We start from the raw sequence: 15,767 nt of genomic DNA, 5'->3' as shown, positions 1-15,767 counted from the left end.
ACAGGGTGACCAAGGCAGATTCAGTACCATACCCGGGTCTGAAGCCGGACTGAAATGGGTCCAGATAATCAGTCTCATCCAAGAGAGCTTGGAGTTGTCCTGCCACCACCCGCTCCAGCACCTTGCCAAAAAACAGGATGTTGGCCACCGGTCTATAATGGACGGCCATCTCTGGATCCAGGGACGCCTCCTTTAGGACCAGCCTGACCACTGCCTCCTTTAGAGGGGCAGGCACCCGGCCATCCTTCAAAGAGGTGATGATGACCTCCCAGATCCAGGAACCAATCCCGTGTTTGGCTTTGGATAGTAGCCACGATGGGCAGAGGTCCAGTAAACAGGTGGTGGTACGTACTTGTCCAAGCACCTTGTCCACGTCATCAGGCCGCAATAACTGAAACTCATCCAATAATGTGTGAGCAGACGGTAACATTGGCACCTCCCCTAAGGAATCTGAGTCACTAGTGGAGTCCAGCTTGTGATGAATCTGAGCGACTTTCTCCTTGAAGTGCCGGGCAAAGTCGTCACAGCGGGTTATCGAGGGTGGTACAGGATCTTTCTTGGGGCCTGGCTGTACCAGCCCCTGTACCACCCGAAAAAGTTCCGCTGGACGGCACTGTGAGGAGGCAATGGAAGTGGAGAAGAATTTCTTCTTTGCTGCCCTCACCGCCACAGCATAGGCCCGATAATGGGCTCTTAAGTGTGTTCGGTCAGATTCATCCTGTGATTTTTTTCCACCTATGGTCTAGTTGTCTCCCAACCCGCTTCATTGCCCGTAATTCAGGTGTGTACCAAGGGGATGAACAGGCTCTGCTCGGCAGGAGAGGATGCTTAGGAGCGATCGTGTCAATAGTTCTGGTCATTTCCCCATTCCACAGTTTGACCAGAGCATCAACAGGAGCGCCAGCTTTATCAACCAGAAACTCCCCCAGAGCTTTCAGGAATCCATCCAGATCTGAGGACGGACCCACACAATAGGGTCCGCACCCTTACAGAGGGAAAGGCCACCATCGAGCTCAAATCTCATGAGGAAGTGGTTTGACCATGACAGGGGAGTCAGACACAAATTCCTCACCCTCAGATCACCCACTTCCTGTTTCTCACTACTACAATTCTAGTCTCTGAGTCCTGATTAATACATCCATATACATAGTTCAGTGTCTTAGGCCCCACCTTCATGCCTTACTTGCTCACATAATCAAAAGGCAGCATCACTGGCTGCTCTCAAAAGTCCGTGAATAAATTGATTACCTGAATGAGTAAAGGAGACTGTGAAATCGGGGGAAAAATTCTGGTAATAGGTAATCTGGTTCAAAAGTTTTTCCCCCCTTTCCTATCTGATCCAATTTATTCTCTTAACAGAAGATTTATTTAAGTGGAACATTAACACATCAGTTCTGTTGGATGCAATGAATATTCCTAGGATTAAATAAAGAGGCAAAGGTTCTGCCACTTTTATCCATAAAAGTCTAGCAAAACTCCATTTCTCACTGGGATTTGCAAAGTATGAATTAAAATATCCACTTCTCTTGCTGCTGCAGGGATGACAATGTGCAGTAATAAGGAAACATTTAATTTGCAATGTTGATGCAAAAAGCTGGTGCAAGAGGTTGCACGTGGACAAAGCAAGCAAGCAAGCAAGCACACATTGATAATACAGGAATACTACCCAGATTACTGTAAGTAGCATGGTATTAAAAATGTAACTTTCAATTTCAAGTTCTGTAGATCTTTTGAGATTTTTGAATTCTAATATGTATTCAAGTCTAACAAGAGTACAGTGGTACCTTGGCTCACAAATGCCTCAGTTCACAACCAAATCGGGTCACAAACAAAAATTTCATAAAAAGTTTGGCTCAGGTCGTGACCTCTGCATTGGGTGGCGACCGCAATCGTGGCCATCTCTCCATCACCCCCGAGTGGGGAGGTGGCAACGATCGTGCTGGGGGCGGGGGGGGGGGGGGAGGGCGGGGTCCTGGCCCGCTTTTCCGCCGGGGGACAACCCCGGTCTTGGCCCCCCCCCCCCCCCCCCACCCCTGGCGTTCTCCCCCACCCCCCCCCCGAGAGTGCCTGCGATCGTGCCCGTCTCCCCCCCCACATCACACGGAGATGATGGGCACGTGCAGGGATCAGGGGTGTGATCGCAGTCATGCTGGAGGGGCGGGGAGGGCTGCAATCTTTGTTGTTGTCACTTTGCTTTACATTTTTTCTGATTTAAAAAATAGTTACAGAACGGATTGACCTTATTTACATTGAACCTTATGAGGTCATGACCAGAGTCCTGGAATGGATTAAGTTCGTGAGCCAAGGTACCACCGTATTCTCTCTGATACATAGGAGAGTATCTGCTCTGTAAGCGGTATAAAATATTGGTTGAAAAAGGGAACATGGAATCTAGATCTATGTTTCCAAAGCAGCTTACTTGTTTGCCTGCCCCTCCTATGTCTAAGCAGGAAGTTTCCAATCCATCAGAGCTACTGAATGAACTTCCCCTGTTCTTTAGCAATCTTTACTTGCAATGATTTTGGACAGAGTTGTAGAAAAAAAGAAGGCACACAAACCTGTTCACCCAGTACTTGTGTACCAAGGTTAATGTCTAAAGTTGTTTTTAGATACATACAGCTATTAAAACGCAATGCTACCTGATGTCTTTACAAGCCTGCCTTATAAAAGATTGCAAGAACAGACTGTCTCTCTCCTTTCCAGTAAAGAAAGTAAATTTTTGCAAATTGTATTAACATAAGAATTTGTGTCTTCTGGGTTTCCAGTCTGTACAGGTTCTATCTAGGGAGAAAAAAGTCTTTTATGGGGCAGCTGAAAGTAAATGTGCTTTTCGGTCTTTGGACCTAATCTCTCTAAGCTACCCCTCAGCAGGTGGACAGCATTTAAGATAGCTCAGGTCATTCCTCAGAAGAAATTGGTTAACATACCATGTGTGCTTGTGCGCCTGCATGTGTGTGTGTTTTAAATATATGCTGTGACTGTCTATAATTTAGTGTGATAAGAGCAGTACAAGCCACAGCTTCTCAATCTCCTCCCCTTCCCTCTCTAGCATTGCTGTGAACAGTTCAGAAGTTTTTACTTCAATTTCCATTAACCATTCTCAACCCTAAGCTTCGGTTAATATTAATTTTAGTTAGCTTAAATACACTAACTTTTAAACAAAATTTTGGATTGAAGTTGACTTGTTTCAAACAAATCACACTGCTCTATTTGCAACTTTGAAACAGTTGATAAGTGATTTAGTTTGTTCTTGTACTAATTTTGTCCTGTTATTCATCTCAATGAATCATTTTGTAGAATATGCTGAGCCCAACAGATATGTTAGTATTCTAAAGTTATGAGCAAAATCCTACATTTTCAGTTATTATCCTAAAGCAATAATCTTATACATACGTGCCTGTGAATCAGGCACAGTGGGATTTACTTCAGAGTAGAAGTGAGAATACATTTAGTTGTGAGCTCTAGCTGTATTTTTTGTTTTCTCACTGACCCTGAGTAAGAGTTTCTTGAGTAGAAATGAGTTAGTAAGAAAACAGATTCCTTTGCACCTTTGAGGTTTCCTCTTTTCTTCATTTTCTGCACTGATCATTTCCTCTCTCCATTTCTACATAGATTGGCTTGTTTTTCAGTTGAAGTGTTAGAACTGCAAAACTGCATGGTTAAAAGTCATCTAACCTAATTTTTGCCCATAGGAATGAAATTCTGCATGATTTATAGCATCAGCAAATTAGACCACTTTGCTTTATAATATGAGACATTCACATCTGTACCTTTACAAAACAGAAAAGGAATAAATAGCTGAGATTTTCTTTTTTGTTATAGAGTGGGCTTAATAAGCATTAATGTTCTAAAGTACAGAAGTTATATAAAAAATGCAGCAAGATTCCTGGCAGAAACACTTACCGAATTCATTCCACTAAAGAGGTCTCCTGAACCTACATGAGCTGTGTGAACAAAGTTTGTTGGTTCACCAATCATACTCCGATCAATTCGCCGCCGTCTTTTCTGAATAGAAGAAACAAGGCATCAGTTTCGTCTAAAGGGGACTGACACACAGGGCAGATTTTAAATGTAACTAGAAAGATACTTCTATTTACAGAAAAGTAAATGCATTTTTAGCTTGGAACAAACATTCTTGGTTAAAAGCACAATCCTGTAGGATGTCTTTTTATTTAAATGTACATTTAAACACTGAATGTGTGCACATATATACACGCACTATATGTTCAAGGACCACTGGGGGTGCTCTGATCTTTTGGATTTGTTTTGGGTAGTTGACCTCTTCCTTGTGAATAATCTGTAATTTTAAAAATATTGTTATGAATATAACTGAGCACTAAAGATGGCTTCACAGAACAAAAATAAGCAGTGAAATCTTCTATTGGGCTATCTCATTCCTCTTTCTGTTTCAATACACATTCCTAACACAACTCTAGCAGAAAGTGATCAGTGTGTGTTCTAGTTAAAAAAAAAAGGGTCATTTACATCATGAAGTATGTTGCATGCTCGTATATGTTTTCAATCTGCTTCCTCTACATTCATGTTCAGATTTCAGAAGGATCTGCTGCTTCATTTTTCCAAAGATGGAAAAAAATATAACTGATGAGGTACCCACTGACATGCAGCAATGCAACACTCTGATGCTGTGGTTAGAGGCCACACTCCTAATCCAAAATACAAAAGCAAGCTGAATATCTTATTTTTTCCAAGTTGGTTTCTCTCTTTCTAAACTCCTAACCACCAAAATCAAAAGACAATGTTCACATTCCATTCCATTGTCTATCAACACAAAAACAAAGAGTCCATATCTTTTTTCAATAATAAAAGCTGGACTTTGGATAGTAACAAAAGAAGAGCCCTACAATGAAACTAAATGTTGCACAACTGCCCTGAAGAGCTTTCTTGACCCCACTGCCACCAACCCATAAACCTTTCTCTATCACATATTTTAAAGGGATCAGCATCTTCCAACTCGTGGTATGTGACAAGATGGTAGGACCACCTAGAGTTCTGGGTGGGAGTTTACACATTTCATCAGCAGGATTTCTGCTGTCCAAACACTGTCCTAGTTGAGTCACTGCAAATCAAAGCCACAGCTGAGAATACATCATGGGCCATAGCCCATAAAAGCAAGATATGTTTGGAATGAACTCAAGCCCACAACAGGCATGCCCTTTCCAGGGACCTCCTGCTTTTTCTGGATAACTAACACACCAGGGTTGCTGAACTCTCTTACGTAAATGTTAAGCATGCAAGATCGGGAGAAAAAAGCTGCTGGCACAATAATGCTAAACACATGTACTTGGTGTGGGTTCCATTGATTTCAATGGAATTTGCTTCTTAGGATGCTTAAGGTTACTGCCTAGTCCTATCACCCACTTCAGCCATTGCAGTGGGCATGCTGTCAAGAAACTGTTATCAGCCTGGGTCAGGACATAGAAAACTAATTCACAACCCACCCATCCTCCATATACCTACAAACATGTACTCCTAGAGTACTGAAATGAAAGAGCTGGGAATGCTGACAAGGATGTAAAGCAACATCACAGTTGGTGGTGCCTTCTAAGCATCATCTCCTGCTGACTCCAGAATTGTAGGGAAATCATCCTGGAGTGTTCAAGCCTCCTAAAATTTCAGTTTGATGGAGATGAACATAAAATCCTGCTAGTGCAACACCTTAGATATTCATTTATTTATATCCTGTCTTCATCACAAGGAGCCTGGGTAGGCTACCTGTACAACACATTAAAATGATGTGTCTAGAAAGCAATTAAGTCATGTTGCAGCCATTTGTACAATTTCTCTATATATTCAAGAAGTGAACCTTTGTAACTGGAAGCTCCAGTTACTATGACAACAGAGGCATCAGCTGAAGTTGTTCCTGTTCTAAAGCTGCTAAGCACAAACTTTACACCCACTCAGAGTTCAACTATGTACAGTCTAGTATCTGTATTTTTTCAAATGCATTTATGTATCCGTTTTGCTTCCATGCTCTTTCTCTTTTCCTTCAGGGCTCCTTCACACAAGAAAAATATTCTATACTGATCTCTCATCTAAGTATAACACATGTGCCACGTTGTCTCTTACCTGCAAACAATACCCTGTTGGATACACACTATATGTGGGTGCAGTTCTCACTGTAGTAGGGTGGTATAACTGCCAATCTAAAAATTATGGAGGGGGTAGCTGGAACTGCTACTAATTCATATCTTCAACTAAGAATAACATATATTCTACAATCCATAAGGTATCAATATGGCACATTTGGGAAAAAAACCATTATCCTGTCAAAGTTAATATATCATCCCACATACCCAACCGTGCAGCAAGAAAACTAGACACGAGATATTCAAAAGCCTGTTTTCAGCACTGTAGATAACTTATTGCTACAAATATACAAGCAGGTTGCTTACCTGTAACTGATGTTCTTCGAGTGGCCATCTGTGCAGTCACACATATGGGTTCTGTGCCTGCGCAGTGCCTTTGGCCAGAAGATTGATAGCTAACGGTTTGGTGGGAAAACTCTGCTCCCCTCCCCCCTAGCAGTATATATGGAGCGGAGTGTCCGCCATTTTCCAGTCTTTGCGACCACCATTCGTTGTACCTCGTGCCAGAAAAAGTTTGTCAGTACCGAAGAAAGAATAGAGCCACCCAATGACACCAAGCGGGGCCGGCGGGTGGGTTGTGTGACTGCACAGATGGCCACTCGAAGAACATCAGTTACAGGTAAGCAACCTGCTTTTCTTCGTCGTGGCCTCTGTGCATCACACATATGGGTAGAATAACAAGCTTACCCGAAATGGTGGAGGGAGGTGTCATCAATGAAGAATAGTTGAAAAAACGGCTCTGCCAAAGGAGCAGTACTGTCTAGCAAGAACATCCAGTCTATAATGCCTAGCAAAAGTACATGGAGTAGCCCAGGTGGCAGCTCTGCAGACATCCTCAATTGGAACTCCTGACGCAAAAGCTGAGGAAGCAGCTACAGCTCTAGTAGAATGACCCCGGGGAACTGTAGGTAAGTCTATCTTGGCCAATTGATAGGACAGAGTAATAGTGTGAACTATCTATTTGGACAGTCTCTGAGGAGTAACTGGGAAACCTTGATGTTGTTCTGAGTATTTAACGAAGAGCCTATTGGAATGCCAAACAGACTCAGTCCTCGATCTATAGAAGGCTAGACAGCGCCGGACGTCGAGAGTATGCCGGGATCTCTCAATTGGATTCGAAGGAGACAGGAAAAAGGTAGGCAAGATAATTTCCTGGTCCATGTGAAAAGACGTAGCCTCTTTTGGAAGAAAAGACGGATCCATTCACAGAACTACCTTCTCTTTGTGAAAGTTCAAAAATGGAGGGTCTACCCTGAGGGCACAGAGTTCACTAGATCTCTGGGCTGAAGTAACTGCTACAAGGAAAGCAGTTTTCCAAGAAACAAGAGGTAAGTCAATTGTTGCCAAGGGTTCAAAAGGAGGTCTTGTCAGTGCCTGTAACATCACTGAAAGACTCCATGTAGGCATAAGCGGTCTGACTGTCGGATGGAGGCTGCAGAGTCCCTTAAGAAATCTCTTAACCAATGGTTGAGAAAAAATGGAAGAACCGTGCACTGTACAGCAGTAATAGGAAATTGCCGCCGTATACACTCTTATGGAGGATGGTTTAAGTCCAGAACGGTGGAGTTCTAAAAGGAACTGGAGGATATGATCTATGGATGCAGAGTTCGGTGAAAATGAGTGAGTTTCAGCAAAACTAGAGAATCTACGCCACTTCGCCGCGTACGATTTTCAAGTGGACGGCCTTAGCGCAGAATCGAGAATATACTGGATGTCCGGATGAAGAACTCGCGAAGCCGACAGAATATTCATCGGATCCGAGGATGCAGAGGAGGTAGATGGATTCACAGCGTGGAATGGTGTGTCAGACTTAGGGATAGGATCAGTAGGAACTGCAGATGGCGTCGGTACCGGGCCAACGTTGACTGCTATTGAATTCGCCAGGCTGTCAGTTTCAGTGACGCTAGATCCGGGTGCCGGATCGTGCCCTCCCACTGAGTTATGAGATAAGGAATAGGAGGGAGTTGAAGGTATTCCTCTCGAGAAATGTGAAGAAGTGTTGAGAACCATGGCTGGCGTGGCCACCAAAGAGTTATCAGCAGTCCTGTGGCCCCGTCGTGAATTACCTTTGTTATTACTCTCATGATGAGGGGAATCAGGGGGTAAGCGTAAAACATCATATCGTTCCAAGGGATCATAAAGGCATCCCCGGACAACCTCCATCCGATTCATGCTCTCGAGCAAAAAGTCTCGCACACCCTGTTTTGTTGGGTGGCGATAGGTCTATATCTGGGAGGCCCCATCGCTGGAACAGCCTGTTGCATGTCTGACAGTCCAGTTCCCATTCGTGCGACTTGGACATGTGTCTGCTTAAGAGATCTGCTTCCACATTGTCCATACCCGCTAGATGTACTGCTATCAGGGTAATATCTCTCGGTATGCACCACTCCCAGATTTGCATCAATAGCTGGGCTAACACTGGGGACTTCGTCCCCCCTTGCTTGTTCAAGTAAAAGACTGTGGCAATGTTGTCCGAGGTTATCTGGACGATTCGACGGCGAAGCACATCCTCGCATGATTGTAGCGCTTTGAATACTGCAAGAAGTTCCAGGAAATTGATATGATTCCTGGACTCCTGTAGATTCCAAACACCCTGCATGCAAAGGCCAGAGCACAGGGCTCCCCATCCCAGCAGAGATGTATCGGTACCGAGAGTCACTGTAGGGTACCGAGGTCAGAACGGAACTCCGATGTTTAGGTTTTCTAAACATCTATGCCATCCACCATAATAGAGATTGTAGGACAGAGGACAGGAGTCGAATCCACTTCGTAGGTAAATCCGTCTGTGGCCGGAACGTTCTGTTGAAGAGCAGTTGAAGGGGGCAAAGCCGAAGTTTGGCATATGGAACTACAGCAATGGATGCTGCCATGTGCCCCAAAAGTCTTTGAACAGATCGGGCAGGAACAGTTCCGTCTCGTCGAATTCAGCGAATGTGTCGAGCGATAGTGCGTTGTCTGTCTTGAGGGAGGAAGGTCTTCGCCACCGTAGAATCCAGCCGGGCTCCAATAAAGTTGATCATCCACGTAGGGACAAGAGAAGATTTCTCATGATTAATGCAGAGTCCAAGATCCTGCAATAAGTCACAAGCCATATTTACAGAGGAGCGAAGTCCTTCTCTAGTCCGGGAAACCAACAGCCAGTCATCGAGGTAAGGGTATATCTGAACTCTGCGTAGTCGAAGGTATGCGCAGACGGGGGCCATACACTTTGTGAAGACCCTCAGGGCGGTGGCCAGTCCAAACAGGAGCACCGTGAATTCGTAGATTTCAGAAGCAACCGCGAAATGGAGGAAACGCCTATGACGTGGATGGATCGAAATATGAAAATAGGCATCCCTCAAGTCCAGTGAGGCGAACCAATCCTCTCTCCCCAGCAACGGCAGGATATTTTGAAGTGTGGTCATCCGAAACTTCTTTGGTGTAATAAATTTATTGAGAGCTCTCAGGTCCAATATCGGTCGAAAACCTCCTTCTCGTTTCAGAACCGGAAAATATCTAGAATGCAATCCATGGAGTTCTTCTGATAAAGAAAAGTGACGAATGGCTCCTTTAGAAAGGAGCTGGTGAACCACGTCTAATAATACCGGTGAGCATGGAGTAAACCGGATATGACTCGATGATGGAATGATGTCGAATTCAATTCTATATCCGTGCTGGATGATGGATAACACCCACCCATCAGATGTAATGGACTCCCAAACGGGGAGTCGGCTTTTCATCCGGTCCCCAAATGAGAGGGGGGAGGGTGGGGTTGGAAGGAGAGGAAAGGTTTGCCCACCCCATCAGCGCTGGCATTTGTCTCTGTCAAAGCGGCGGTGGCCTTGCTGGAATCGCTGGGGCGGTTGTTTGCGGCGTTGCTGATGATGCTGTGGCTGTTGGCGGGGTGGGTATTGCTGTCAGTATTGTGGACAGGTCCACGACCACTTATGTCGAGGAAGAGGTTGCATCTCCATACACCGGGCCGTCATCCTTGACTCATGGATCTTCTTCAACTTGTGGCTGGTCTTTGCGTTGAAGAGGCTGGACCCATAAAAGGGCATCTCCTCAATCCTCCTCTTCATCTTTTCCGGAAAGTTGCAGTTACACAACCAGGCGTGTCTCCGGAGAGAGATGGCGCCGATGAGAGCCCTCGAGTCCATGTCCACATGATGTCTAGCTGTGGATAGCTGTTGCACCGTGACCTGCATTGCCTCCTTTACGAATATCCGCACCAGGTCGCCTTGATTATCTGGGAGGGCGGCGATGATGTTGTCCAGGTGCTGCATTATAAAGTATTGACGACGCTCCAAGGTCGCCTCATAATTAGAGATTCTTAGGCCGAGTCCCGAAGCCGCATAGACCTGGCGCGAGAGGAAGTCGATATTCCTTCCCTCTTTGTCACGGGGCACTGTGTGACCCCGTGCCTCCCGGCCTTGAGAAGATTCCACCACCACCGAGTTCGGTTTGGGGTGGCGGAGGAGGGACGGAATGTCCCCCTCCCGAACTCTGTATATAGCTTCATATCTTCTCGAGGTCGGTTGAGGTTGAGCCGGGAGGTCCCATGGTTGGGTCATCATTTGCCGAAGAGTGGTAATGAGTGGTAAAGCAATGGAGGTCGATTGTTCGCCCCGCACTACATCATAGAAATGATCGGTGCTGGGACCAGGTTGTTGGCCTCGATTTCCAGTGACTTTACCAGCCTGGACATCAATTCAGCAAACGAGATGTGTGGCTCTTCTGGTGATGCAGGGCCTTGCGAGGTGACTGCAGCATCAGGATAAGTCGAATCGACCTCGGACTCGTCCGAGTCCACCCAATATGGAGGCGGGACACTGAAAGATGAGTCCCCTGGTGACTGCGATCTACCACTCTCCCGAGATGGAGCATGCCTGACTTCTCTCGAGGCTGTAGAATGAGGTCAATCCTGAGGAGCTGGCGGAGAGGATCGGCCTCTAGCAGCCGGGTACTATCCAATGGATGGATAGTCGGGCCATCTCGGTGCGGAAGAGTACCGGGAATGGTACCAGTCATCGGAATGGGCTTCAGAAGACCGGCTCCTATGGCTTCTCGGTGGGGACAATCCAGTTCCAGTGTTGAGCCGAACAGGCGGCATAGGCGTCGGGAACGGGTCCTCGGCGGGGAGTCCTGAATCTCGCCATCGGAAATCGAACCGCGAGGTGGATCCTGGTGCAGTTCAGATCCCGTACAGCGTGGAGAGGCTGGAGGAGTAACCCTCATCACCGCGTGAATGGCCGGACCCGAAGGTGTCGGTACCGGAACTGTGGTTGGGACCGAGGAAGCTGCCGAACCCGAGTGTTGGTGTTTCGAATGCTTGGGTTTCTTCGGTTTTTTAGCCAGTTTTTAGGCCTTATCCCTTTTGGCCTTCTTGTGCACACATGGCTTCTCAGGGCCGCTGTGCTTCCTCTTTTCCCACTGTTTCTTGGGCGGAGAAACAGACTGATCACCAATGGCAGGAGCACCTTCGCCTAAAGGGCGTGAGGGCGGAGCAGCAGAGGAAGGGGCCGGACGTTGCGGTGGATCAGCTGAAGATGGACGGCGGTCAGGTGGAGCCAAGGTTGTAGCAGGCTTAGCCACCAGCCTGTTCGATTGTAGGAGAGCCTGGTCCCACAGGAGCTTACGTAAGCGGTTCTCCCTATTCTTCCTGGACTGTTTAGAGAGGGCCAGACAATGTCCGCATTTGTCCATCCTGTGACCCTCCCCTAAACAGAGGAGGCACAGGTCGTGCGGGTCCGCAGCGGGCATTTTGGAGCCACACTCTCTGCACTTGTGAAACGCCACTCGTTGTGCCATCACGGAAAAAGGAAAAAAAGGCGGATAGTATAGCGAAAGTAGATAATATTTTTGTTTGTTTTTTTATAGGAAGAAGAAGAACGAGAAAAAATGGAGAGAGTAACTGGAACAATAAGAGCAATATAACTAGGGATACTAACTTGGAAAAAGAGTTCGAAGCAAGAGAGCATGAGGAATGATCTAAGCGAGAGCGAAGTGGCACGAGGTACAACGAATGGTGGTCGCAAAGACTGGAAAATGGCGGACACTCCGCTCCATATATACTTCTAGGGGAGAGGGGAGCGGAGTTTTCCCACCAAACCGTTAGCTATCAATCTTCCGGCCAAAGGCACTACGCAGGCACAGAACCCATATGTGTGATGCACAGAGGCCACGACGAAGAACTATGGTTAAATTATGCACGGGTTAGGAATGCATCTAACTCTGCAATTATAATCATGGGCTAAATTATTTCTCCAAATAGCAGTACTGAGGCACTCATAACCTTGGCATGAAACTCTCTTCATTCCTCTGCATTTACTTGCTTAGCTCATTTCCGTGTGACCTCTCTGTAGATCTTAGCAACTTTCAGCAGCCAACCAACATTACACCAACATTTTCAACATGTCCTTCATCTGCTGCTAAATAAGGAGGGTGCTAAGTATCAACTAGGAAAGTGTGAGGAATACAATAGCAGGATGAAAATCTGATAGATTTTCTGAGTTCAGTCTTACAGATTCTGCTCTGTGAACCCAGAGCTGAGAGCAACACAATTAGATATGAGAAAGCCTGCACACAATTTTCTCTTTTTAAATGCTTATGATTTACATGTTTAAAAAAGGAACTGCACAAAATTCAGTTCTCTTCTTTGCAAATTGCACAACGTTATGCAAATGGTAAAAATGTGCACAAACTGTGGAGCAGGTACCCAATTTTTTTACAAGTCTGAAATTAACTGTCAGAAAATGCAAGATTCCGAAGGTAGAGTCTGTGAATATGAAGTGAGAGGACATACTTCCCATGTTAAATGCTACAACAACAGCTGAAACTAATACACCAGTTCTGATTTGTGAATTAACATAATTAGTGCACACTATGCTAGAGATTGCAGTTCCTGGTTCTAAATTTGGCTCTAAGCACTTCAAGTAATTTTGCAGAAGCCTGCTTTTGGCTATTGGGTCAGAAATGTGTTGAAAGGCTGTCAAGCCCAAATGGAAAAACTTTCCTGTGTTTAATCTACTCAAGGATAATCTGTACTAAGTAAACAAGAAGTGTAAACATCCATCTGTACTTACAAATGAACTGTCATACAGCCTATTAATTTTAAAAAATTACTGCAGGAAATCATCATTACCATAGAGAAAGAGGAAATGACAGGAGGCCTCCAAAGGACAGGAGGTCTCCTTTCTCTGTTTCTATGAGGTGTTCAAGGATAGGCTGGACATGCACATGGTGGGCATGTTGTGAGCGGAGCCGGAGGTCAGACTAGATGGCCCGGGAGACCCTTTCTGACTCGCTCTGTTTCTATGTTTCTAAAGCATGGCCTCACCCACCCAGGGAAGGAAATCTCTATGGCATTTCCTTGCTGCAAAGAAGAGGCACTGGGGGCAAATTTTCCACTTTCATGGGGACCTTGTGCCCCAACACCCATGAATCCAGAAGCCAACTATACATTATCCTACTTGCATACAAATTCAACTTAAAGATGAATTTCCATATTCTCAGGAGTGGAACTTGTTTGTAACCCAGGGTCTGTCTATACTCCTGTCAGCTAAATACTCCCTCATTATGCTCCAATTCCTCCCAAACATTTTGGGTTTTTTCCCCCAGCTGATATTTAATCGTTTCCAGGCATACTTTAATTTGGGCTGGCGTTGACATGTCAGATGGACATATGTCGTATTGGCCTTGGACTGAACAATTATCAATCTTCAGTATTTACCCTCTTATAGGTAGGTGTGTGCATCTGGGACTGTTGAGGTTTTGTTGTAGTCATTAAACAAACCCTAATTTTCTACTAAGCAAAGACCTCACACACTGATGTTACACTGCTTGGTCACAAAGTTCTTTTCTGTTTAGCTAGCTCAGCACACAATCACCTTAAGCAATCTTTGAAAGTAAAGAATGTAGTCCTTAAACTGTTTATCCAATATGCCATTATATTATGGTGGTGTTATTCATCACATGATAAAACTAGCAATTTCAGGCCTTGCTTCTTAAACAGTAACATTTGTTAGATGATTCCTGAAAATAATAGTTCTTTCAAAAAGCATGTTTAGACTAGATGGCAGGGGAAACTCATCTATTCCAAAAGTCTGCACAAACTCCATTAAAAATTTTTCAGTGAATATACTGCCCCATAATACTGACGGAACAGTAAAACTGACATTTATTTCCAGGAGCAAGGACAAAACTGGAACCTATATTATTTGTAGTCTCATACAGCTAGAATACTAGACTATTGTTAATATTTTAACATCTTGGAATGGTTTCAGTTACACTTAGTTTTCTTTACTGAATGGTTCCTTTCATCTAAAATTTGTAATTATATGTCTTACAAAAAGACGAAAATATTAAATGTCTTTTTTCAATATAGCTGTAAACTCCTTATTGTAATAATCCTGAATCTATAGGTGTTTAATTATAAATATGCAGGTAAACTATACCAAATAAATGCTGATTCAACATCAGTGTTGTGCAATCCAGAGTTCACAGAAAATTTAGTGTGCTTATTTTTATTTCCAACACCAAATTTTATAAAGATATCAAGAGAAGTGGCTAACTTTGGGAACAACTGTCTTTTTCTGTACATACTTATTACAGGGCTAAATGGTTAGCATGTTGGACACTGGTCAGCTGAAGAAGATCCTCATACTGAGAGGCAAAATAGCAATACCAGGGCTTGATTAAACATCTGGGCTATGGTACAAGGTCTCAGCCAAATTAATGTTCCTACTAGGAGATAATAACCTAGACTAGGTTCATTTCTGGGACTAAAGACGGCCTCTAGGGCCTCTACCTGAGACTGTATTGTTCCTGCTGATTGTTTTCACAGGAAGACGCTAACAACTGAACTCAACAATCTCCTATTCATTTGGCTGGAAGATCTTGCAAAATAGGTCTTTGTAGAAGACGCTGAGGGCTACTCCAAAAGCCAATTCAGATAGGGTCTAAGAGTCAAGTAATAAGTTGGCAGCCCCAGAAATAATTTCAGCTAGCAAAACATTTGACATTACTGCCAAATAATAATAATAATAATAATAATAATAATAATAATAATAATAATAATACCACCTTTAATTAAAATGTAATAATACATAAAGAACCTTGAAATTGTTCCATTGATAGCTGGTTATAGAAAAAATAGCAGCAAAGAAGAGTGCAAGCAAGAAAAATCCTATTTTTCATTTGTCGAGTCTCTTGAAACTACCACAGGAAATATTTGGAGAGAGGTCATCCAACATGATGACACATTACAGCTCCATGACAGGATGTGTGTCAGTAGTTACAACATGAAATCCTTCCTATTCAACCAAATAAATGTCAGATTCAACTGAGAAGGGGAAAAAAGCAGAGGGTTTCAAAAAACTTGCATACAGAAAAACATTCTAGCCAGAACCTGGCTTCTACCAGAAAGAAAAGGATAGCTTAATACCACTCATGTGCCCCACAAAAGCTAAGCAAATCACTAACCTGCAAGGTTGCTCTCAGTACAGGCAAAGGGAAAACAAAAGCACAAAATATATTTCTTCCAATATTCCAATACATGCTTATTATTTCGATGGAAAGACAAAAGAAAATAGGGGCTTCTGACACATTACATGGTACAAAATCCAAATTCTTTTGGACCGACGCTATACCATGATAAGTATTATACAGCAGCAGGAGGAC

The 15,767-nt window shown here is 44.2% G+C and overlaps 1 protein-coding gene across 3 annotated transcripts in view; it reads right to left on the bottom strand.

Annotated features, from left to right (window-relative positions):
- CDC42SE2 (CDC42 small effector 2) overlaps positions 1–15,767 on the bottom strand; it is an 88,946-nt gene that overhangs the window by 4,846 nt on the left and 68,333 nt on the right. For all 3 annotated transcript variants that reach the window (XM_044446066.1, XM_044446068.1, XM_044446067.1), the window contains exon 3: positions 3,904–4,005. In XM_044446066.1, coding sequence (XP_044302001.1) covers positions 3,904–4,005 — 102 coding nt within the window. The remainder of the gene's footprint in view (positions 1–3,903; positions 4,006–15,767) is intronic.

The sequence above is a fragment of the Varanus komodoensis genome, unplaced genomic scaffold (assembly GCF_004798865.1).
Source record: "Varanus komodoensis strain SLA01 unplaced genomic scaffold, ASM479886v1 scaffold5, whole genome shotgun sequence".
NCBI classification, from domain to species: domain Eukaryota; kingdom Metazoa; phylum Chordata; class Lepidosauria; order Squamata; family Varanidae; genus Varanus; species Varanus komodoensis.
This window is presented reverse-complemented; position numbering and strand designations above follow the sequence as displayed.